The sequence below is a fragment of the Mastigoproctus giganteus genome, chromosome 7 (assembly GCF_048544385.1).
Source record: "Mastigoproctus giganteus isolate SK-2022 chromosome 7, ASM4854438v1, whole genome shotgun sequence".
Classification (NCBI taxonomy): domain Eukaryota; kingdom Metazoa; phylum Arthropoda; class Arachnida; order Uropygi; family Thelyphonidae; genus Mastigoproctus; species Mastigoproctus giganteus.
The window spans coordinates 59,379,559-59,400,928 of record NC_143581.1 but is presented as its reverse complement, the minus strand read 5'-3'; the positions used below and the strand labels follow the sequence as shown (position 1 = coordinate 59,400,928).

Genomic DNA, 21,370 nt, shown 5'->3' with positions numbered 1-21,370 from the left:
AAAGAATATATACGTATAGAATAAAATTGTGTATTTTTCTATTAATTCATTTTGATTTCAATATATATATATATATATATATATATATATTATATATATTTACCAAGAAACATAAATACACAAACAGGATGAACTGCTTGATAACTAATAACAACAGTGGTGTCCTAGCTCTGTCCAAGCTGTTAATGATACTTACAATCATTCAAATTAAAACACTAAAAATGAAATGTTTATTATAAAATCGATATGCAAACATACCCCAAATAAAATTTTACCTATAAATATACCTACTTTATATACTTTAAAAGCCAATATTATATGGCAGAGATACTGATTATATTTATCAGCTATTAAGTATATATCATTAAATTAAATAGGTCTGTAATTAAATAAATAATATACCTGCCTATTTGAAAATTAATACAAACTTACTGAAAATCAGAAGAAAACTAAGCTTACTGGAAAACTAGGAGACACCTGATTATCAGAAAACTCCCAACTAAATAAGACAAGTTGGTAGTTATGTTTAAACTTCATATTGTGTATCTTAATGCAAATAATTCTTATTTCAATTCAATTTTTCTGGAACATTAGAGTAAAATGAAATTAAATTAACAGGGTATGTATCTAGTAGTAGTTTTTAATTTTACAATTACTATCCAAGGAATTTTATAGTCACAAAACACAGTGTAAAACTTGCAAAACTCACCCTAGAGATTGCTATAAAGGGAGTAAATAAATCATTTGTTGGAGCTGGATGAACCATCATAGCAACATCAACGCCATTAAATGCACCTTTTTCAATCAGTTGAATTTTTCCTCCACCTCCTTCTTCTGCTGGTGTGCCAAGTACAACTACCTTCAAAATTACAAAAATTAAATATTATTTTCAATATTAAAACAACACACATTATAATAAGCAAATATTAACATAACCTTTTTCTGCCAATTTCTTGGAAAGGCTAAGAAAAATAACATGAATTACAAATGTTAGAAGTAGTTGTGTTTTCTTTTTCTTTTTTTAATTTATTTGCTATATTTTAACAGATAAATCCTCACAACTCTTCTGTGAAAATCTCATTAATACAGCCCGAAATAAATAACCACCATTTAGATCTGTGAAATCATGTTTTATGACTCCATGGTACATGGCAGTACACACAAATTTAAAGAAAATTCATACATAAACAGACTCATCCAACATCCCAATTTTTGGTGTAATGTCTTAGCGTCTGCCTAAAAAAATTTTGGGGATGCTATTTTGTCCTATTTTCACGTAAATTTACTTTTTCTGAACTAAATATACAATGTTAAAATGAATGTTATAAAATTATTAATTCAGCATGGCAATGAACATCATCATAATAAATTGCAACAGTTGTTTATTTCACAACTAACATTGTTGAAGTATGAGGATGTAATAAAGCATCAATACAAGCTATATATTCATTTGCTCATGCACTACTTATTGACATTGTGTTGCACTGTTTTCGTGGATCAAAAATATAAACAAGCAGAAGAAACCTTTTATAATTATAAAACAGAACAAATATTTTATATTCTCCCCATTCCCATTCAGCAAATTGCCTATGCATAAACGCATTTATTAGGAACGATCAAAGGAACAGACATTTAACAAAAAATATTGCATTGATCAAAGTTCAATTCAGAACATGCATGACATTTTTAAATAGTGGAAATGGTGGCTATGATGACAAAAATGTTTACTTAAAATCAAGAAAAACAAGCAAAATTTTAAAGACAAAACTCCAAATTCTGGCTCATCACAAGGTACTTAAGTAGGGCCACCTTATATTCTTTAGCAATTACATTGAAATAACCATTGGGTCTTCTGAATTTTTTTAGTATATCTATGATGACAGATCTAGTGGCATTGTAGTTTACCACTGCAAAATTGCCATTGCAGCCAGGATCATGTAATGTCATCGCAACACCAGGATACAAACAGAAAATTCTGTTGCTTAACATGAAAAGGGCATAGTACAACTACTAGTCTGCCACCTCTGTAAGCTGATGGTGATTCCATGGTGTTGTGAGTAGTGATTACAAAGCTCAAACTTCAAATTTTTCAAAACCAGTAATTTTATTTTTTTACCACAGTATTCCATGAAAAATTAAAGTGCTTCTGAGTTTTTCCAGCCCATTTTCTTAGCATTGTTGAGGAGTATACTATTCTTTAGAAAAATGTGATCGAATAATACAATACTCAAAAGGTGATGGCTTATATAATAGCAGCAAAGCGACTAAGACTCTAATGTTTCAATATATTTTTCTGTAATAGATTCGTTTGCTGTTTGCTGGAGATAAAGTCATGACCCATCCAAAACTAACTAAAAATTGATGAAAGGTCCTCCAGTTGAGATGTAATTCAGATCCCAGGCCTTTCCATAACACAGAAGACTTAACACTATGCCAATATCTGTTTTTTACAGTTCTTAACACTGTGTCAATGTGGAAAAAATATTTCATTTAAACATGTGCTGAACAGAAGAGCAAAACCGAATGGAAGTCTCTACTCTGAAAGTAATTCTGTAAGTAGCAACTGATTACAAATCAACTTGTTTGGAATTTTTATTGTTAAAGAGAAAAAATCTTCTAAACAAAAAAGGATCTAATGAAGAACATGACATAATTGGATTATGGTATTTTTAAATGTAGAGTGCAATTTAAATTTTGGATTCATTATATAAAAGATGATAATTGTTACCTGCATTAGGATTTTCCTGTTCCTACAATTAACTGATAAGTTTTCCTAGAACCAAAATTAAAATTACAGATCTTTCTCTGTGCTGTTTTATAAAATAATATTAGCATTGCTAATATTAGGATATCCTAGAAAAGCTAGTGAGAGTAAAAATTACACCATCCTTATGTTTATAGGAATTGTACAGATTTATTTTGTCTCAATTTTCATCCTTGAAAATCTGGTTACCCTAAATATAAATAATTTTGAAATGTACTGATAAAGAAGACATTAGATAATGTCTTCCTTTTCAGAATGATATAGCAGCAATTTTTCTGCTTTTAGTGGTAACAGATAACATTAGTATGTAATGCTGCTTGTTGTCATAAGTTTTTATTGTCACATATTTTTACCCTTTTCTATTTTGTTGAAATGTTATCTAGTGGAATTCAAAAATACAAAAGGTATTTCACCTGCATTTGCAACCTGTGATGGAATATATAAATTCTGATTCTGCTGCGATTCAAAAATGATCATTATAGTTAGTGTGAGAACCAAAACATGAAAATATGTTCTAAACCTAATATTGACACTGGCATCTTGGTTTCTCAACCTTATGTCAACACTCAAACATAGAAATACACATATAAGACATACAGTTTCAAAAGTAAATATTTTTGGAAAAAGTCTGTATGGTTCAATAAATCTGGTAAATAACAATGATGATACATATAAAAATATGTGAAATATAATTGATTTAAATCAATTTACATAAAGGTTGCTTCAAGTAGGCAATGGATAAAATATATCTTAAAGGGTACACTGGATATTTCTTATACTCTTGTCTTTATATAAAGAAATAAGGTATAAAACAAGTTTTACCAGGTGCATGCACACACAACATTTATATATCCAAAATAAAAAAGAAGGGGACACAAATTTATAATATTATTGATTAGGAACACAAGTGATGGTGAAAATATTTTATAAATCGAAACATTCCAGGCAAATCTACCTTGAGAAAGAATTATCTTAACGCTATTTATGATGATATTGTTAAAAAAATTGGTCAAAATATAAAAGAAAGGTACAGCTGATGTCCATGAATGAAACACAGATGCTTGTAGCCTCTATAGTACACATTTGGTACTGTAGAGTACCAATATTATGTAGGAAATTATACTGACAACTTTCTGGTGTACATGTGCTTGCTTGTAAGGGTCACAAAAAGTGTAATGCTCATAAATATAGTAATAATTAATGTTTAATTTTTATTTTTGTTACTTTCCTAAAATAATAACTTACAAAATAAAATGAGCAGTTTACACATACAGAGAGCAACTTTCTATTACATAAAAAAAAAAAGGGGGGGGGCTATACAAGAAGATTACCATCTCCGATTAAAAAATTAGCCATCAAAACCAGAACAATATTGATTATGTGTATTTTATTTAATAACCTTTGAGTTTTTATGTTATTTATGAATCACTGCATAATATATATTGATAAAATAAGCATGAAAATGAGATAAGTATTCGCAATTTATAGCTTTTCTGGAACCTATCCACGACTGCTATATAAAAACATATATTCTATCCTGTGAATTTCTACTGTGCACTTTTTTTTTTTTTTTTTTTTTTTTTGGAACATATCACATGTTATAGCAGGATAAATTGCATTAAAGTGAAATCCAATACAGGGTGTCTCAAAAATATTGGTACAAATGTTTAGGGGAGGTAGGTAACATCTAAAGGAATGTGAATCGCATAGGAACCCATAACCGGAAATGTCACGGAAAAGTAGTAGCAGAGGCACAAGAAGCAGAAATGACACAAGACAGTAATTAGTGGCAAACATTTATATGACATAATATTAACAATGGAGTATGAGATGGATGCATTTCATGATGTTACAACAGATGCTTGAAGGTTCCACCATGAGATGCGATGCATGCATGACACTGACGCAGCATGGATTGGCGGACACGGTCGAACACACCTGGAGTTTCTTTGACAATAGTAGCAGCGCAGACGAGTCTTGTCACGAGATCCATTTCCGTCTCCACAGGTGATTCATACATGATAGATTTGAGGGTCCCCCACAAAAAGAAATCAAGGCTCGATAAATCAGGTGAGCGTGGGGGGGGGCCAGGCAATGGGTACACCACGGCCAATCCATCGATGCCCAAAACGCCTGTTCAAATGGTCACGAACACACTTTCCATAATGGGCAAATGCCCCATCATGTTGAAACCAAATGTTGCGTCTCACATTTGCTGGAACATCGTCAAGGAACCCTGGTAGAACTTGTTCAAGAAAGATCTGATATTTAGCAGAGTTCATGAGGGATGGTAACAGGTATGAGCCGACTAAGCAGTCACCGACCATACCTGCCCACACATTTATTGCAAAGTTATGTTGTGCCGCATGGGGGCTCACACCGTGTGGGCCCTCTGCTAATCCATACACTAGGTGCATGTCTGCCAGCTCACAGTTCGTATATCGATGCATGCTCTTCATGTGGCAACTACTGCTTGAATGAGTAAACCAGAAATTTTCCCTCTCGCAAACTGATGAACAGCGCCGTGTACCGACTTACGGTGACATTTCCGGTTATGGGTTCCTATGCGATTCACATTCCTTTAGATGATACCTACCTCCCCTAAACGTTTGTACCAATATTTTTGAGACACCCTGTATACATAGTTAAATTACTAGATATAAAAATCACCTGAATATATTTAAAATAAGAAATACTTAAAATAATGTAATATGAAATATACAATGTGATTCTAATACTGACATTAATCATATCCTGATGGTTGGGAGTCACTGTGTCTTACTAATCCAATATTAAACATAGCAAAATCTTTATAATATTAAGGTGGTTATTAATTAAATATCACTTCAACTGGCTACGGATGGAAAACCATTAATGTAAAAAGATGAAATAGGTACATAAGCCTGATCAATTTTAAAAATGCAAACAGAAAGCCTTGACCATTCTTTACATTCGGAAAACAAATTTGAGTACAGATTTCAAAGCATTAAAAATATTTTGCAATACTGATAATATTACATGAAAATGAAATATGCATTTCAATATTTAACTTTTATTCTGCAATGTATATGCAATTTTTCAAGTGGAAACTTAATGCATATATAAATAGAAAAAAAAGCTCACTTTTCCACATATTTCAGGATTTTCTTCCATTGCCTTTTTAATAGCTATTCCAGTAGCAAATCCAGCTTCGGCAATTAAGTTATGCCCACATGCATGACCAATTTCTGGCAAGGCATCATATTCACAAATCACTGCAACTGTGGGACCACCTAGTTTTAATGAATCATGATTATTTTTTACATGAATAATTCAAATATACATTACGATAACAAAATAAATGAGCTTTATAATCCAATCTAATCTAGCACATACGTGCACGCATGCACACACACGCACACAATTAAAATGACCACATTAATAAGGCATTTCACATGATGGGAGAAGACTGTCAGAATAATTTATGGCACTAAGGCCTATAATGAAAAGCAAGGTATGAGAAAACAGCAATTTTAATCATGGGGACAACCTTCCTTTAGAGTGGAAGCAAATTTTTAAACTTTTTCAAAAAATGTTCGATAAATGGCCACCTCTGTGTTTAATTAACCCACAGGTGTTTGCATTCCATTTTATAATTTGAGTGGTCATATGGCAACATGAGAGAGCACTGCTTGCACACTTAAATGTGACTATGAATATCAGATTATCATTTTTTCTTTACTGATCAATAATACTGAAATGATGATAGTGATAATTTTTTCCAAAACATTTTTAAACAATTTGTCACACAGTACAATGTACACCGTGTGGCCAATTTTAACACTGTGAACTGAAATTTTCAATGAATAATATACAATATGTCAGTAGTGACGTTATTCATTTAAAATTTCTATTCTGGATTTGATTTGATTTTGGTGTGGTTTTTATGGTGCAAGGGCAACTATCTATTTTGGAGAAATCATGATCACTCAAATTGGAGATCATTTTATTGTGAGCTCCAAATTTTAGAAACTTGTAATGCAATAAAGTACAAATATTTCTCATTATTTTATATATTTTTTAAAACCTTGATCAATTACTGGGACACATGTACCTCAGAGATATTTAAAACTGTCTCAGTAAGGTAGAACAAATAATAAAAAAAAAAAGCTGTATTAACTTTAATATACTGCATTTGTTTTTATTTTAATATCACATAGCTGATAACATTAAAAATAGAAAAATATAGGAAGGAACGATGAGTAAGTGATGAAACAAGGTGTAAAATAGTTTAGCAAGTCCGTTAATATATGTAAAGCATTACATTTCAGGTATGTTAGCAAATAATAATAATTCATGATTTATTATACAAAAAAAATGTAATGTCTTTTAAGCAAGAACTGAGAGCATTTTGTTTCTGTGCACCTGCCACATTGCTCATTCATTCCTCCAATCAGTGCACAGCAACAAACATAATATCCAGTGTTTCAACTACAATATATGGGCAGCTTATGTGATATTCATGAAAAAAATATAAAATAAATAAATAATAATAATTACTGTATTTCTACAGGTCTAATTTTGGTGAAATTTGGTGAGGAATGACAAATCATTCCAAAAGAGCCAAATCTAAAATTTTGGGGAAACTGATCTACTAAGAACCAAGCTATTACATGCATACAGATTGATAAAGAAATAATAATTTTCATATTGCTGTTGGTTCAATTTTAATTAAAATTTGGGATGACTTGATATTTCTAAAACATAAAAATTTATATATATAAATTTTTATGAAAACCTCTAAATAGTAAGTACTGTAAAAATTAAACCCATGTATAATGAGATATTAAACCCATGTATAATAAATTGTAATCTAAGTCATTGCACAAGTTGATTATTATATATTTTTTAAAACACTAATAACATGGTTATATGAGAATAGCAACAATCCCCCACCCAAGGTTGATGTACTATGTGACAATTCCATTTGGAAATGCTGAGGTTCAAATTACACTGAAACCAAAGAAAATAATCACGGGCCTCCTCTTCAATAAGAATTGTCATTAGCTGATTTCAGCCACAGGAATTTGCTACATTACTTCAGGTTTTCAGCCTGCCCAACATGCAAAACACACACAATAAAGATCACAGGAACTGACACACCAGCAACTAAGGTTACTGGTGTAGCAATTACTTTGGTAGCCAATGCACCAAAAATCCTTAAACAACAGTATTCCCAGTAAACAATACTATAAACACAATGAAAATAAAATATCATATTCATAATGGCAGGAATCTTGCACCACAGATTTGAGATAATATAGTTTTATATTTGTATACTAAAATTTTACAATCCCAGGCTTTCTTTTTTTTTTTCTTCCCCCATGTACATGCAATACAGTCCAGAAGTCTTAAACAAAGGAACGTGACTATTATTATTGTTCCCACCTTCCATAGATCACAAGGGCAGGTCTGGTGGACAGCTTCACATTTAGGTAGTCTGGAAGCCTGGTATACAAATTTTTAGAGGATATAAAACTAAGCATGCATGGCCCCTGTACCAACAGTAATTACAGTGTTCTTATGGTATGCAAAACATGGTATTCTTATTTAATTTTATTATCATTTTTTATTTATTTTTTTTAAAGCAGTCACATAAATATAGCTACTTAGTTGTTATTTGGTTTTTAGGAGAATTGGAAACTAATGCCATATTGCTCCGGGAATATGCGGTGGTCAATCCCTGACCTTTCCGCATCCTCCGTATTTGGTGCTGATGGGCTCGAACCCCGGTCTAATCAAGAAGCGTATGCTACACACTGCTGCTCCTTCCCATCTGGCTACGGAGGTGCCTGCTGCTTAGTAAATATATTTAATTATTTATTTAACTTACCACTGTTCCATGTAAAGTCAGTATGTAGAGCTGGAAAAACTCATTTTGTCTAAAGTTTCTTCTTTTTGTAAAGAATTTATAGACTTTCGTTTGTCAAATTAATATTTACCTTTTTTTTTTTTTTTTTTTTTTTTTTCCAGCCAAAGAATAGCTGGAATCTAATTTGCAATGTGGCATGTTAATCCTAAATTATCTATTTAAATTTGCTGCAATTATTTACAGTAAGTTATCTTTTCATTCCAAAATTTGCTAAGAATTGTTAAGCATAAACTCATGAGCAGTTATTGTTTTAACATTAAAAACGTTTTTTTCTTTTGCCATGCAGTGCACTGTTTTTTCATTAACACACAAAAAAATAAAATAAATAAAATGTTTTACATGCAAATATTATAACATTATCCATGTAAAAGGCTCAATGTGACCAATTGCTTTACATGAAATTCCTGAAAATTACAATCTACAGATTGTCTAATGTCAAAAAGCATCTTCTGCGTTCTAACCTACAACCAGTACATAGTAAAAAGTAAAAGTAAAGTGCAGCCATTATCAACCCACTGCAGGATGGAAGCCTCCTCAACAATTCATGCTGAGGGAAATGGACCATAATCTGCCACGCTGGTCCAGTGCGGGTTGGCAGATCGACCGTATCCAGCAGTCAGGGACTTGAACCCCCGTCTACTCAAAGAGCGTGTGTTACTGCACTCCCGCTCCTGCCCACTCGGCTACGGAGAGTATTATTTGTTTTACCCAAAATAATTAATTATTGCTAGTTTAGCTTTTTTTTCTGAAATGCCAAAACTCCACTTCATATTCTGTTTTACTCACAGCCACTTTATGGGATGAGCTAATGAGCCACTGGCAGCAAAATTTTAGGCAGAACAGGGGGGGGGGGTGAAAATAAAAACACATGAAAATATTGCTCAATTTTGCTTGTCATTGTATAATTTCTAACTAATGAATTTTATGTTAAATTCAAACCCTCGACTGCCCTTTCTACTTGGACAGTATTCAGTGCCCAGTTCCCCCAGCAACACACACACACAGAGCCTCCGTAGCCAGGTGGGAAGGAGCAGCAGTGCATAGCACACGCTTCTTGATTAGACCGGGGTTCGAGCCCGTCACCACCAAATACAGTGGATGCGGAAAGGTCAGGGAATGACCACCGCATATTCCCGGAGCAATATGGCCTTAGTTGCTAATGCTCCTAAAAACCAAACAACAACAACAACCACCACAACAACCACACAGAGAGAGAGAGAGAGAGAGAGAGAGAGAGAGAGAGAGAGAGAGAGAGAGAGAGAGAGAGAGAGAGAGAGAGAGAGAGAGAGAGAGAGAGAGAGAGAGAGAGAGAATGCCAAATTTCAGGTGCGAAAATAGAGCTGGGCTGGTTTATTCCACTATGTATATAAAAAGTTGCTAAGCATTTTTAAAGCAGTCACATTAAAGTTAGTAGTTGGTAAAGATAATTATTTACTTAACTGACCACTGTTCTGTGCAAATTCAGCACGGAAGGCTGTAGGCAGGAGATAGCTCTTTTGGACTAAAAATCCCTGCTCTTGTAAAGCATCTGTCAAAATACAATGCGCATAATTTTCTTCATATTTCAACTCAGGATGATTCCATATTCCTTGACTAATTGAATTTAAGAGTGATTTTTCTTTCTCAAGTTTTTCAGAGATGATATCAAAATCTTTATCAGTCATTCTTCACTTTAACTTAAAACACAAATGAAGCATGCAAAGAACTGAAAAATAAAAATGCAGTATTAATTTTTTTTAAGACTATTATAAAATCCTATTTAATGTTAAGGAAACAAATAAATAACTATAAATAAAAGTGACATAAAAAATTAAATAATTCACTCAAAGTTATGGATACATACAAGTTTGCAGTGCCAAAATTAATCCTAATCCCCAGACATGCAGGGTCAGTGAGACCCCACACAATATTATTATTAGCCATAAGGTGCAAGGAAGCCTGAGGCTTTTGCAGCAGCAGCCAAAAAAAATAATAATAAAATAATATATATGCAGAGAGAGAGAGAGAGAGAGAGTTTTTTTTTTTTTTATGAAGCCCCCAAACACGAAAGGTATCAAAACCTATAGTACTTAGTACCGTGCGTGGGTTGAAGGAGAAGTATGGGGGGGGGATGCCGGAAACTTTGCTCTAGAGACTAAACATGGGTTTCACCACTTCAAGCCTCCAATAAGCAAAGTGGTGGAATTTCACCAGTTAATCACCAAAAAAGATGATATCCAGCTCAGGACTCTGTTAATTATTGTGAAAAATAGGAAAAATGTAGGAATCAGGTTATGCCTGATGCATGCAATTATATTCAACAGAATTTATCGTGTATACAATTATTGACAGTGAGCTGGCTTTACTTCAGTTGGTAACACTGACTGGTTTCACAACATAAAAGCATCATCTAGAACAGGGATTCTCAACGGGGGTGATATTGCCCCTAAGGGGGAAAAAACTGGTTTTTGGAGAACGAAAAAATCATGGATATCGTGGTTTGTGGCCCTCAAGCTCAACTCTTCCCAACGACATCTTATTTCTTAATATTTAATTTCTCTCATTGGGTTTTCTTTTCCCGAGACAACTGATTTTTAACATATAAGTATATTATATTAGGAGTGAGCGAGAAATTTTGATAAAAGGAAGATAGTTGACGCGATTTAATTCAACCACCTTTACTTTTCACAGGCATTAAATGCCTAAGTGCTTTCACAGGTAATGTCTCCAAAATCCTTGCAGTTTGTACCTTTCCGACAGCTGTGACTTTGGCAGTGGCATCATGGGCGTGGTTTATTTATTTTAGTTGTTTATTTTTGATCCACAGTGCTTTTGTGAGTGACATGGGCTATGAGTGTTATATAAAAATAGTTTATATTTTATTATTTAATTCTTTGTAGTTATTCAACCCATCATCAATCATGTCAAGTGCTGGAAAGAAAAAGTGTCAACAGTATCTGGATGAATATCCAGTTTCTGGTTGTATTGAAAGCCCATTCAACTCAAGAGCCTATGCATAATAATTCTTAGCCGACCGGGCTGGCCGAGTGGGTAAAGTACCTGCCCGGCAACCCAAAGGTCGCGGGTTCGATTCCCGCCTCGGGCTTGGATCAAAGTACTGCAAAAACCTTGGGAGGTGCAATATGGCCACAGAAGCCGATGCGCCAACAACTACCAAATCAAAAAAAAAAAAAAAAAAAAAAAAAAAAAATAATAATTCTTTATCAAATGAGGCTGTGAAACCAAGACTTTTAGATCACTTCAAAAGGAAACATCCTGATAAATTTGGTAAACATATTGAATATTTTAAAAATTTAAAACAGAATTTTGAGCAACGTAACAACTATTATTTCCTTATTTCGAAGAACACGCAAACAAATGACAATGGAATAATTGTATCTTATAAAATTGCAGAAATCATTGCAAAAACTGGTAGAGCTCATACAGTTTCTGAGACTGTTATACCACCTGCATTAGACTGTAATTTCAACAGTGATGCATCAAAATCCTTCTAATATTTTAAAAGCATTGCCATTGAGCAACGATTCAATTCAAAAACGAATCGATGAGATGTCAGTTAACATTGAAGAGCAGATAATTGACAAACTAAAAAGAAGGAAATTTTCTATTCAGATTGATGAATCCACAGTTACTGACAATAAGGACCTTCTAATGGCATATGTTTGTTATTTTGATGATGATTGTAAATTGCAAGAAGAGATGTTGTTTGTGAAATCTATAGAAACTGTACTGGAGCATCCATTTTTGCTGCTGTAAAAATGTGGTTTGATGAAAAACAAGTACCATTGCAAAATTATGTATCCTGTTCCACTGATGGTGCTATCTCCATGGTTGGAAGACAAAGGTTTTATAGCCCACCTAAAGGAAGTATGTCCCGAAGTGAAGTTCTTGCCATACACTGTATTGTGCACCGACATCATCTGGTCGCAAAAAAATATTAGTCCAGTTCTTTATCAATCCTCAATATAGTTATTAAAACCATCAACAAAATAAAGCCACATAGCAAATATGATCACTTGTTCAGAAAATTGTGTTCATAATGAAGAACGGTATGTGAGGCTTCTTTTACATACAGAAGTCAGATGGCTTTCTAAAGGAAACTGTCTAACAATATTTGAAAACCTAATAGTTTAACTAGAGCTGCAGGCAGAGGTGTAAGTGATTCTTGCATTGCTACTATTGGTACATGCAATGTTTACCCCAATGTTAGGAAAGTTGGTCTGGAGAAAATCAAGTTTAGAGAAAGGAAGTCAAAGGAGTTCCAAGAAATTACTGGAGTTGGGAGGACAACAGAGACAGCAGAAGAATTTGACAGAATGGGGGTGGGGAGATATTCAGCCAGAGAAGATTGAAAAGAGGAGATTCCAAATTACTAAGTCTCTGACAGGAAATATCAGAGCAGAAATATGCACAATTACCTCCTTTGAACAGAGATGAATCATACAGCAAATAATTGGGGACAACTGAGATGAGCAGTGGTAAGGGCAAGCAATAATTGGGATTCTGTCAGAAAGAGTAAATGCAAAGGGACACGACTGAAATTGGAACCAAGACCATGTATATTTGTGAAATGAATGAGGAAGTATTTTAATTTAGAAACTAGAAATTTAATCTAGACACTGTTCATTGTTAAAATGGCATTCTATTTTCATATAGTGCACTTGACATGTTTCCGTTTGCCTCGTACTGCACCACGGTTTTCCATTTTATGACAGGTTATATAACTGACCTGAACCAGAATAACTTTGTTCTATAAAGAGGGAGGGGTGAAAGCTGTTGTTATTAAGTGTTATTGGCAGGATTTGGTTTGTTCTTTTGTAAGCAAGATCAATATTATTATTTCTTCCCCACACAGAGGTGTATTGTTAAAAAAAATAGTACCGGAACGCTCGTCGTAAAAAAAATAGTACCAGAACACTTGTTCTCCAGAAGACTATACGATAACGCCACATCGACTGTACAGAAACTGAATCAGACTTAAGACTCACAGTTCATAGAACAACCAGTTCTAGCGTTCAGCTCATGGCAAATCAAAATGCAGCATTCGCAAGCATCATGGTATCTCATTTGTTGGATCTCTTTATCTAACACATTGTACTTTAGTAAGAAACGTTCAAGTTTCATTGCAAAATTTATATTTTTGTTTTTAAATAAAATTTTAAAGAAATCTATTAATTTTAAAGGTTACTATTAATATATATTTTTAGTAGATTTGGGTAAAATAGACATTTCTCCCTCCCCTTTGATTATGCCATTGTTTCATAATATTAGGTGTATAAATTTAATGATTTTCTATTATGACATTTAGAAAAAGTACCGGAACATTGTTCCGGCCTGAATATACCACTGCCCCACTCTCCCTTTCTTCTTCATTTACAATATTTACCCAGTCATTTTATTACCAAACCATTATAGCAAACCATTATTATAAAAATAGCATTTGTATGGTGGATATATCAAAGTTTAACAATCTGCAGATCAAGAAGCTTTAGTCTATCCAAACATGCCATACTCCATTACTCCAGTGCCACATATTGAGGACCTGCCAATTCCCAATCCACCTTCCAGAAAGAAGTCTTCAGAATTTGATGATGAACTGGCAAACAGGATAATTAGTTTACAACTCTTAAACAGATTCAAGGCAGAACAAGACAAACATTTGGAATGGGTGGATGAGTGCAATGAGAGAGGGGCATGTGTTTTTTTTTTTTTGGCAGATGCTATATAAGCTTGCTTTCTTGGAGACAAAGGATTGACTTCCTGTCTGCTGAGAGCAAACAAAAGCTTAGATTACAGTAGTTTTTATTTAAAGGCTGGGTTTTTGACTTGATATTCACGAAATGAAAGTCTGCTGCTCTAATGAGAACTTAGACTTTAAGACACTAATTCTATTAGATAATGTTCCTGTTTAATTTAGTAATTTATCAGAAAATGTAAAATTTGTTTTTGCCTCTTAATACCACATCACATTGATCCAGCCAATGGATCATGGAGTAATTTCAACTTTTAAAAGTTATCACCTCTGACATACTGATAAACAGCTTCTTAAAGCTACTAGACAAGATAAGACAATTATGCCAAAGTTTTGAAAAACATTCAGCATGAATGCTATAAAAATATTTCAGACTCATGGAAGGAGATGAAATCTTCATGCATGATGGTATTTAGCATAAAATATAGCTAGAATGTGTGCACAAATGAGGATTAATTTACAGTTTCTTAAAATATTATTTCTTGAAACTTGTAGTGTCGGTACCTATTGATATTTCAGTAGTTTCTAATAGAAAACTATTTCAGTTTGTGTCATGTTTTTTAATAAGAACACAATTCCAATACAAAGCGGGATCTAAAGGTAAACCAAAAACTTTTTCAGAAATAAAAAAGAGAATGTGTGGTCTGTTGGTCTGTTGTTTGGTTTTTAGGAGCATTAGCAACTAAGGCCACATTGCTCCGTGGTCTGTTGGACCAAGTGCTATCATTACTGGGTTAAAGATGTAGAAAAAGAATTCGGTATCATTCGGAGGGGCTCACATCTAGTGAGTATGGACTTGACACACCCAGGGTCCTAAGCTGGATATCATCATTCTTCTCTTTCTTGGTGATTCCTTTCTACTTCTCTCTCTCTCTCTCACACACAGGGTAACTCAGAATTTTTTTTTTTTTTTTTGCAGCAAAAGTCTCAAACTTCCTTGCACCATATGGCTAATAATGATAATGAACTCAGAAGCATATTCCAGTAAAATGCCATACTTCCCTAATCAGCAAGAACTGCATGACTTAGTGAAGGACTTGGGTCTAACCAAATAAAATACAAGAGCTCTTGACATTTCATTCAAAAAAAAAAAAAAAAAAAAGTGGAAAAAACTGAATCTCAGCTGAGAGATCTCCACATACAGAAAAGGACATGTCACTCATAGATGCTTGCAGAATCTCTATGCTATTCTTTTGATTTGATTGATCTTTATGAAGAAATTGGTACTGGTCACAATCCAGAAGATTGTACACACACACACACACACACACACACACACACAGATAGACAGTTCAAATAAAAAGCTTTAAAAGTTGTGCTGCTCACATTTTTAATTTGAATTGAATCCATGAATTTCTGCACATCTTGTTCATATTAAAGAAGACTACAGAAATGCAATGAATGTGTTAGAGAAAATCAATCATAACCAGTATAAATGGGATGTCTATGGTGACTTCAAGGTGTTAAAGTTCCTTCAGGGTTTGAAAGGTGGTTTCACCAAGTTTCCTAGCTTTTTTTGCCTCTGGCATAAAAGGACAGAAGATCGGCATTTCAAGAGAAGAGAATGATCTGTCAGAATTGAGGTTTTTCAGCTTGGTGAAAACAATGCAGTAAAATATTCCTTAGTTCCACAAAATAAGGTCTTGCTGCTGCTGTCACCACTCTGTATCAAGCTGGGACTGGTCAAACAAGTTGTTAAGCATTGGATCCTCAAGGTGACATCTTCAACTTATACACATTTCCAAAATTGGTTGATGTAAATATGAAAGGTAACATATTTATTGGTCACAAGTTAAGCAGATGTTGGCTTAAACAAAACTGGAAGACAAAATTACCAATAGTAACCAAATATCTGATAGTTGTTTTATCTTGTAGTGAAAGGGTTCCTTTAATAACATTAAAAGTGAAAATTACAAAGAGATAGCTGTCAAGTTGATTAAAAATTAAAGTAAAATGGGTTAGCAATGTCAATCAAACTCTGTTACTTGTACTCTCACCTGGACTTTTTTCTGACCACATCAGGGGATGTGGTCGGAAATATTAGTGAAGAGCATGGGGTGAAATTCCACAAGGACATGATCAATGAAGATGAGATATTAAGAAGGTAACAGAAGTTAAATACTATTAATAAATCTTATATGGTAATATACATATTTACTTTTTCATTTTTGAGCAAACCTAACAGTGCAGCAATTGGAAAATGTGACTGATATTATGACATAAGTGTGGTATAGTCATTTGCTAGAAGTAAACATGAAATGAAAGAGTGATTGTTCCTTGAGCAATTCAGTCAAGGCCAGTGGAAATTGCGACCATTTCAGAACGTAGTGCGAGCTGAAGTACACATCTCTTTTGTGTCCTGTTGTGGAAGGAGAATGGAATAAAGAGTAAACATAAAAGTTGTGTTCGACTGGGCAAAAGTGCCAAGAAATGTTTCAATTAATAAAGCAAGTGTATGGAGAGAACTGTCTGTTTCATGCATGTGTTGGAGTGGCATAAATGTTTTGTCCATGGAAGAGAATCACTGGAAGACGACGAACATCCAGCCCCAGCAAAAATGGTTCAAACACCAGATTGATTGAAAAGGTGCAGGAAGTCATCACCAATGACCAATGTGCAATGCTCCAAATGATTTCAGAAGATCTGTGTTAACAAGGAAACCATTTGACAAATAATAACCCAGTATTCAAAGAAAATTAAGGTCTCTGTGTGGTTTATTCCACATTCATTAACAAACGATCAATGACGGGCACAAGCTGAATACTGCAGAGAACACATTGAGGCTGCTGAAAGCAAACCCAACTTCCTGAATTTGATTGTTATGAGCGATAAGATGTGGTGTTTTCAGTAAGATCCCCAATGAAACAACCAAATGCAGAGTGGAAGTCAGCAAACTCGTGGGGATTTCAAGAGCTGCTGGGAGTCATCATGGAACAAGTAAATACATGGGCTGTGTTAGAGTAACTAAGAGTAGAAACAGGTGCATGTATACTTGCTTGTACACCAATGCTAGAAGTATAGTAAATAAATTTGAAGTGCTGATTAAGATATCAAAGGCAGATACTGTTGGGATATCAGAGACATGGTGTCACACAGATATATGCAGTGCAGACTTGGAACCCTGGATACCCCACAAGCAATAAGTCTGCAATAAGTCAATAACAGTGTCACAAGCAAATGAGCATTCATTTGCTATACAACTCCAAAACTCAAATAACCACCCTTCCTCTTACTCATTTATTTCTTCTACTTCTGTTCTCTGGAACAGCCTTACTTTAATTTCCTGAATATTTAAACGTGCATAAATTCAAGTCTAATGTCAACAAGTATCTTGTCTTCTTGGCCTTCAACCCAAGCATGGTACTAAGTACTAAAGATTCTAATACCTTTTTGCGTTTGGAGTTTTTGTGGAAAAAAAAAAAAAAAAAAGAAGAAAATAATAAAAATAGTTTAAAAAAAAAAAAAACACAGAAACTTTGATTTTGAGCTTCAGATGCCCATGATTAATTACGAATGTGCTTGAACCTTCTTGGCAGATAGCTGAGAAGTAACAACTGAAGTTTAATACTGACAAATGCAAGGTACAATCAAGGTGGTGAAGATTGAAAAAGACCTGGAGTAATTGTGCAGTCAAATATGAAACTGTGAGCAATGCAGACTGGTTGCCATAACAGCTCATGAAATTTTGCCTGCAGGGATAAGGAGGTGATTGAGCTGTAGAAGGCAATGTTTAGGCCAAATCTTGAGTACTACATACATGTTTTATTAGCCTTTTTATTGACTTAATTGTATATTAAATTATTTTCTATAAGTAGCTTATAGTCAAGCTCCTTGGTTTATTTTTAATTTAGATAGCGATTTTGAAAGTTAATACTTAGTATCTGTAGATTTACCGTTCGTAACTTGCTGCCATTGTTATATGATACAATGTATATCTCAAACTACGCAGCGTAAGGTTTAAGGTAAAACTAGATAGCGAAACATATAGCGCTGTACTAGAAATCTGTTAGCTTAGTATAGTATAATCAATTAATCAGTAAAATTTATTAATCTTATTAAATTTCATTGTCAATTAAATTGTACTTAAACCAACGCATCACATTCTAAAAAATTGCACAAAATATGAGATGTTTGCTGACCTGCCTAGAACAGGATATGATCTAGCCAAGGAGGCTAGATCACGTCCTGTTCGAGGAAATTAATAAGAGGGGCCCATCAAGCTCTCAAGCTGCCTAACTCAATGCCAAAGATCACTCCTGTGCATCAGGCAACACAGTGGCAATCTCCAAGGCAGAAAGTTCAAAGGCTAACGCAAATAATTATAGACCTGTTAGTTTAACTTCTGTTCTGGGGAAAATAATGGAGTCACTGGTTAAAGAAGTGATGCTGGAGAACCTAGACAAGACTGCAGTAATAGTTCAGACACAGCATGAGTTTGTTAAAGGGAAGTCTTATCTGACCAATCTGATTGGATACTACAATGAGGTCACAAAGGAATTGGATGCAAAAAATAATTTTAATATCATATACTTAGATTTCAGGAAATATTTTGATACTGTTGCACATGGAAGACTGCTATACAAATTTGAGCGGTATAGCATTACGGGCAAGTTGCTGCAATGGACACAGGGATGGTTGAATAGGAGATGGCAGAGAGTGGCAATCAATGGACACTGCTCTACATGGACTAATGTTATTAGTGTTATTACCCCAGGGTTCTGTGCTGGGTCCATTGTTGTTTTGTGTATTTATTAATGATATCGATGGAGGTATATCAGGCTTAATTTCTAAGTTTGCAGATGATACAAAGGTTGCAGGGTTGTTAATGATAGTAAAGATAGTATGCTACTACAACAGGATCTAGAAAAGTTAGGTAGATGGGCTGAGAAGTGGCAACTGAAGTTTAATATTGACAAATGCAAAGTACTGCATATGGATAGCAGTAAACCAAGAGAAACATACCAACCGTGTGGTAATACACTCAGGGAGGTGGAGAATGAAAAAGACCTGGGGATAATTGTGCAGTCAGATAAGAAGTTCTCTTAAATGAGGATGGGCAGCCAGAGCAGGACATGGAGTTTTGTCAATGATATATAGGAATTTTGCTAGCAGAGACAAGGAGGTGATTATACCTTTGTATAAGGCAATGGTCAGGCCACACCTTAAGTATTGTGTACAGGTCTGGATGCCTCAATTTTAGGAACGATGTAGAGTTGCTAGAATGAGTACAGAGAAGGACAACAAGATTGGTGAGAGAACCAATTTTTGTTCCCTTGTAAGAGAACAAAAATTGTAAATTGGTTCTCTCCACAATAAGTACAGATGTGTGGAAATTTGCCTTCAAGCCAGCTGATTGTATGAACAAACTTCCTTCTAGTGTTGTGGATAGCCTGAATATACTCAAGGAAGAACTAGACAAACTGTTTTAGAGGGGATGGGCATGTAATATGGGAAATGCTTTGTTTTTGCTGTATAAGACTGCTTTCTTGCCTTATTTTCCTCTACTAATATTAACCTGTAATCGGCAATTGCAACGCGAACACATTAGAAACCTTTTATTTTTTTTTGAAAACTTACCAAGTGGAACACTCTGAGCTTAATTTAAAAAGTAACTTATTTAACTAACATATCATTCTTTCCAATTCTAACTATTTCTTTAAACTTTTATGGTTCTCAGATGAAATATCCATCCTGGGAAAATGACATCGATTTATCTTAAATTCACAGCGAGTTTCTTTTATTTTTTTTATAATCTAAATTGTGAGTTTGTTAAATTCAGTGACCTTTTATATTATTTTGTTATATCTTATGAGACAGATATTCTTCTCTCTCTCGCCCTATCCACACTAGCTATATTTTGAAGTTCGATTTCTAAATACTTTAAAATAAACAGTTCTCCAAAAATCAGGCCCTATAACTGTCCAATAAAAAAAATTAAAATATGATTCTGAAAGTTAACCAAATTGAAAAGAGAATCGGCCGATGTACGGGACTACCATAGCTTGTTCTGCCATGACCTGGCAGTAAAACAATTCCGAAAGTTGGGATAGAAAAACAATAGCAGCTAATGTCAGTTACAAGTAAAATGATATAATAAAACTTCTACAATTTATTGCAGAAGTTTTACTATGACGCAAAGAATTCAGCAAAATAACATTTAATAAATATTGCACGAAATTACCTTGCAAAGATAGTACATGCCACATACACGTGGACAAGTTAAGGAGGGCACTATCCAATGAATCTATTGCGTTCGCCATTCGACCACCCTCAGCCAATCACATACACGTCACCTGACTGTAGCTTCCGTAAATATCTAGAGGTACGTTCTTCAAAAGGCCAGAAGTTGATATGAGGGACTTCTTTCTGGTTACTTAATAATAGGGCCAAATACAGACATAGTCATGCTTCAAGCGCTAGATACCAAAATTGCCTAGGTAATCACAATTCCCCGGCTCCTATCATTTTAACTCTGCGACTTCCCCCAGTGATATTTCTGAACTACGCCCCCCTCCTACATGATCTTTAACAACCACATCATGTCTCTCCAATTCTCCCCATTCTCGCTAATAATTTCTCCAATCCTTCTTTAAATTTATCCAAACTAACCACTTTCACCACCACTTACAGTACGTATACACTGTGCTGCCACTTTATTAGGTACACCCCTGCTGTGCACAAAAATGGTTTGTTCCACAACGTTTCAAGTCACATGACCACAGTTGTGGATATAAATGCAGCAGAACAGCCTTTCTACTATCAGTTAAGCGTACAAACTGTAGCAAGAATGGGGAAAAGGACTTCGAACGTGGAATGGCAGTAGGTGCAAGACGTGCGGGACAAAGCATCTCTGAGACGGCAGTTCTCCTGAACTTTTCACGTACCACAGTTTCAAGGGTCAATGGCGGATTTCCGCACAGGCGTGCGCTTGGGGCCTCTTAAA

The 21,370-nt window shown here is 34.4% G+C and overlaps 1 protein-coding gene across 2 annotated transcripts in view; it reads right to left on the bottom strand.

The window, feature by feature from the left end:
• The window catches only part of LOC150082934 (xaa-Arg dipeptidase-like), a 63,708-nt gene extending 43,062 nt beyond the window's left edge, over positions 1-20,646 (bottom strand). The window contains exons 1-4 of one of the 2 annotated variants that reach the window (XM_090376918.1): positions 20,609-20,646; positions 10,111-10,380; positions 5,888-6,036; positions 710-859 (exon numbers count right to left, since the gene is read on the bottom strand). In XM_090376918.1, coding sequence (XP_090233044.1) covers positions 710-859; positions 5,888-6,036; positions 10,111-10,339 — 528 coding nt within the window. In that variant the 5' untranslated portion in view covers positions 10,340-10,380; positions 20,609-20,646. The remainder of the gene's footprint in view (positions 1-709; positions 860-5,887; positions 6,037-10,110; positions 10,381-20,608) is intronic. The other variant, XM_090376919.1, reaches the window with a different exon arrangement.
• Between the last annotated feature and the right edge of the window lie 724 nt (positions 20,647-21,370).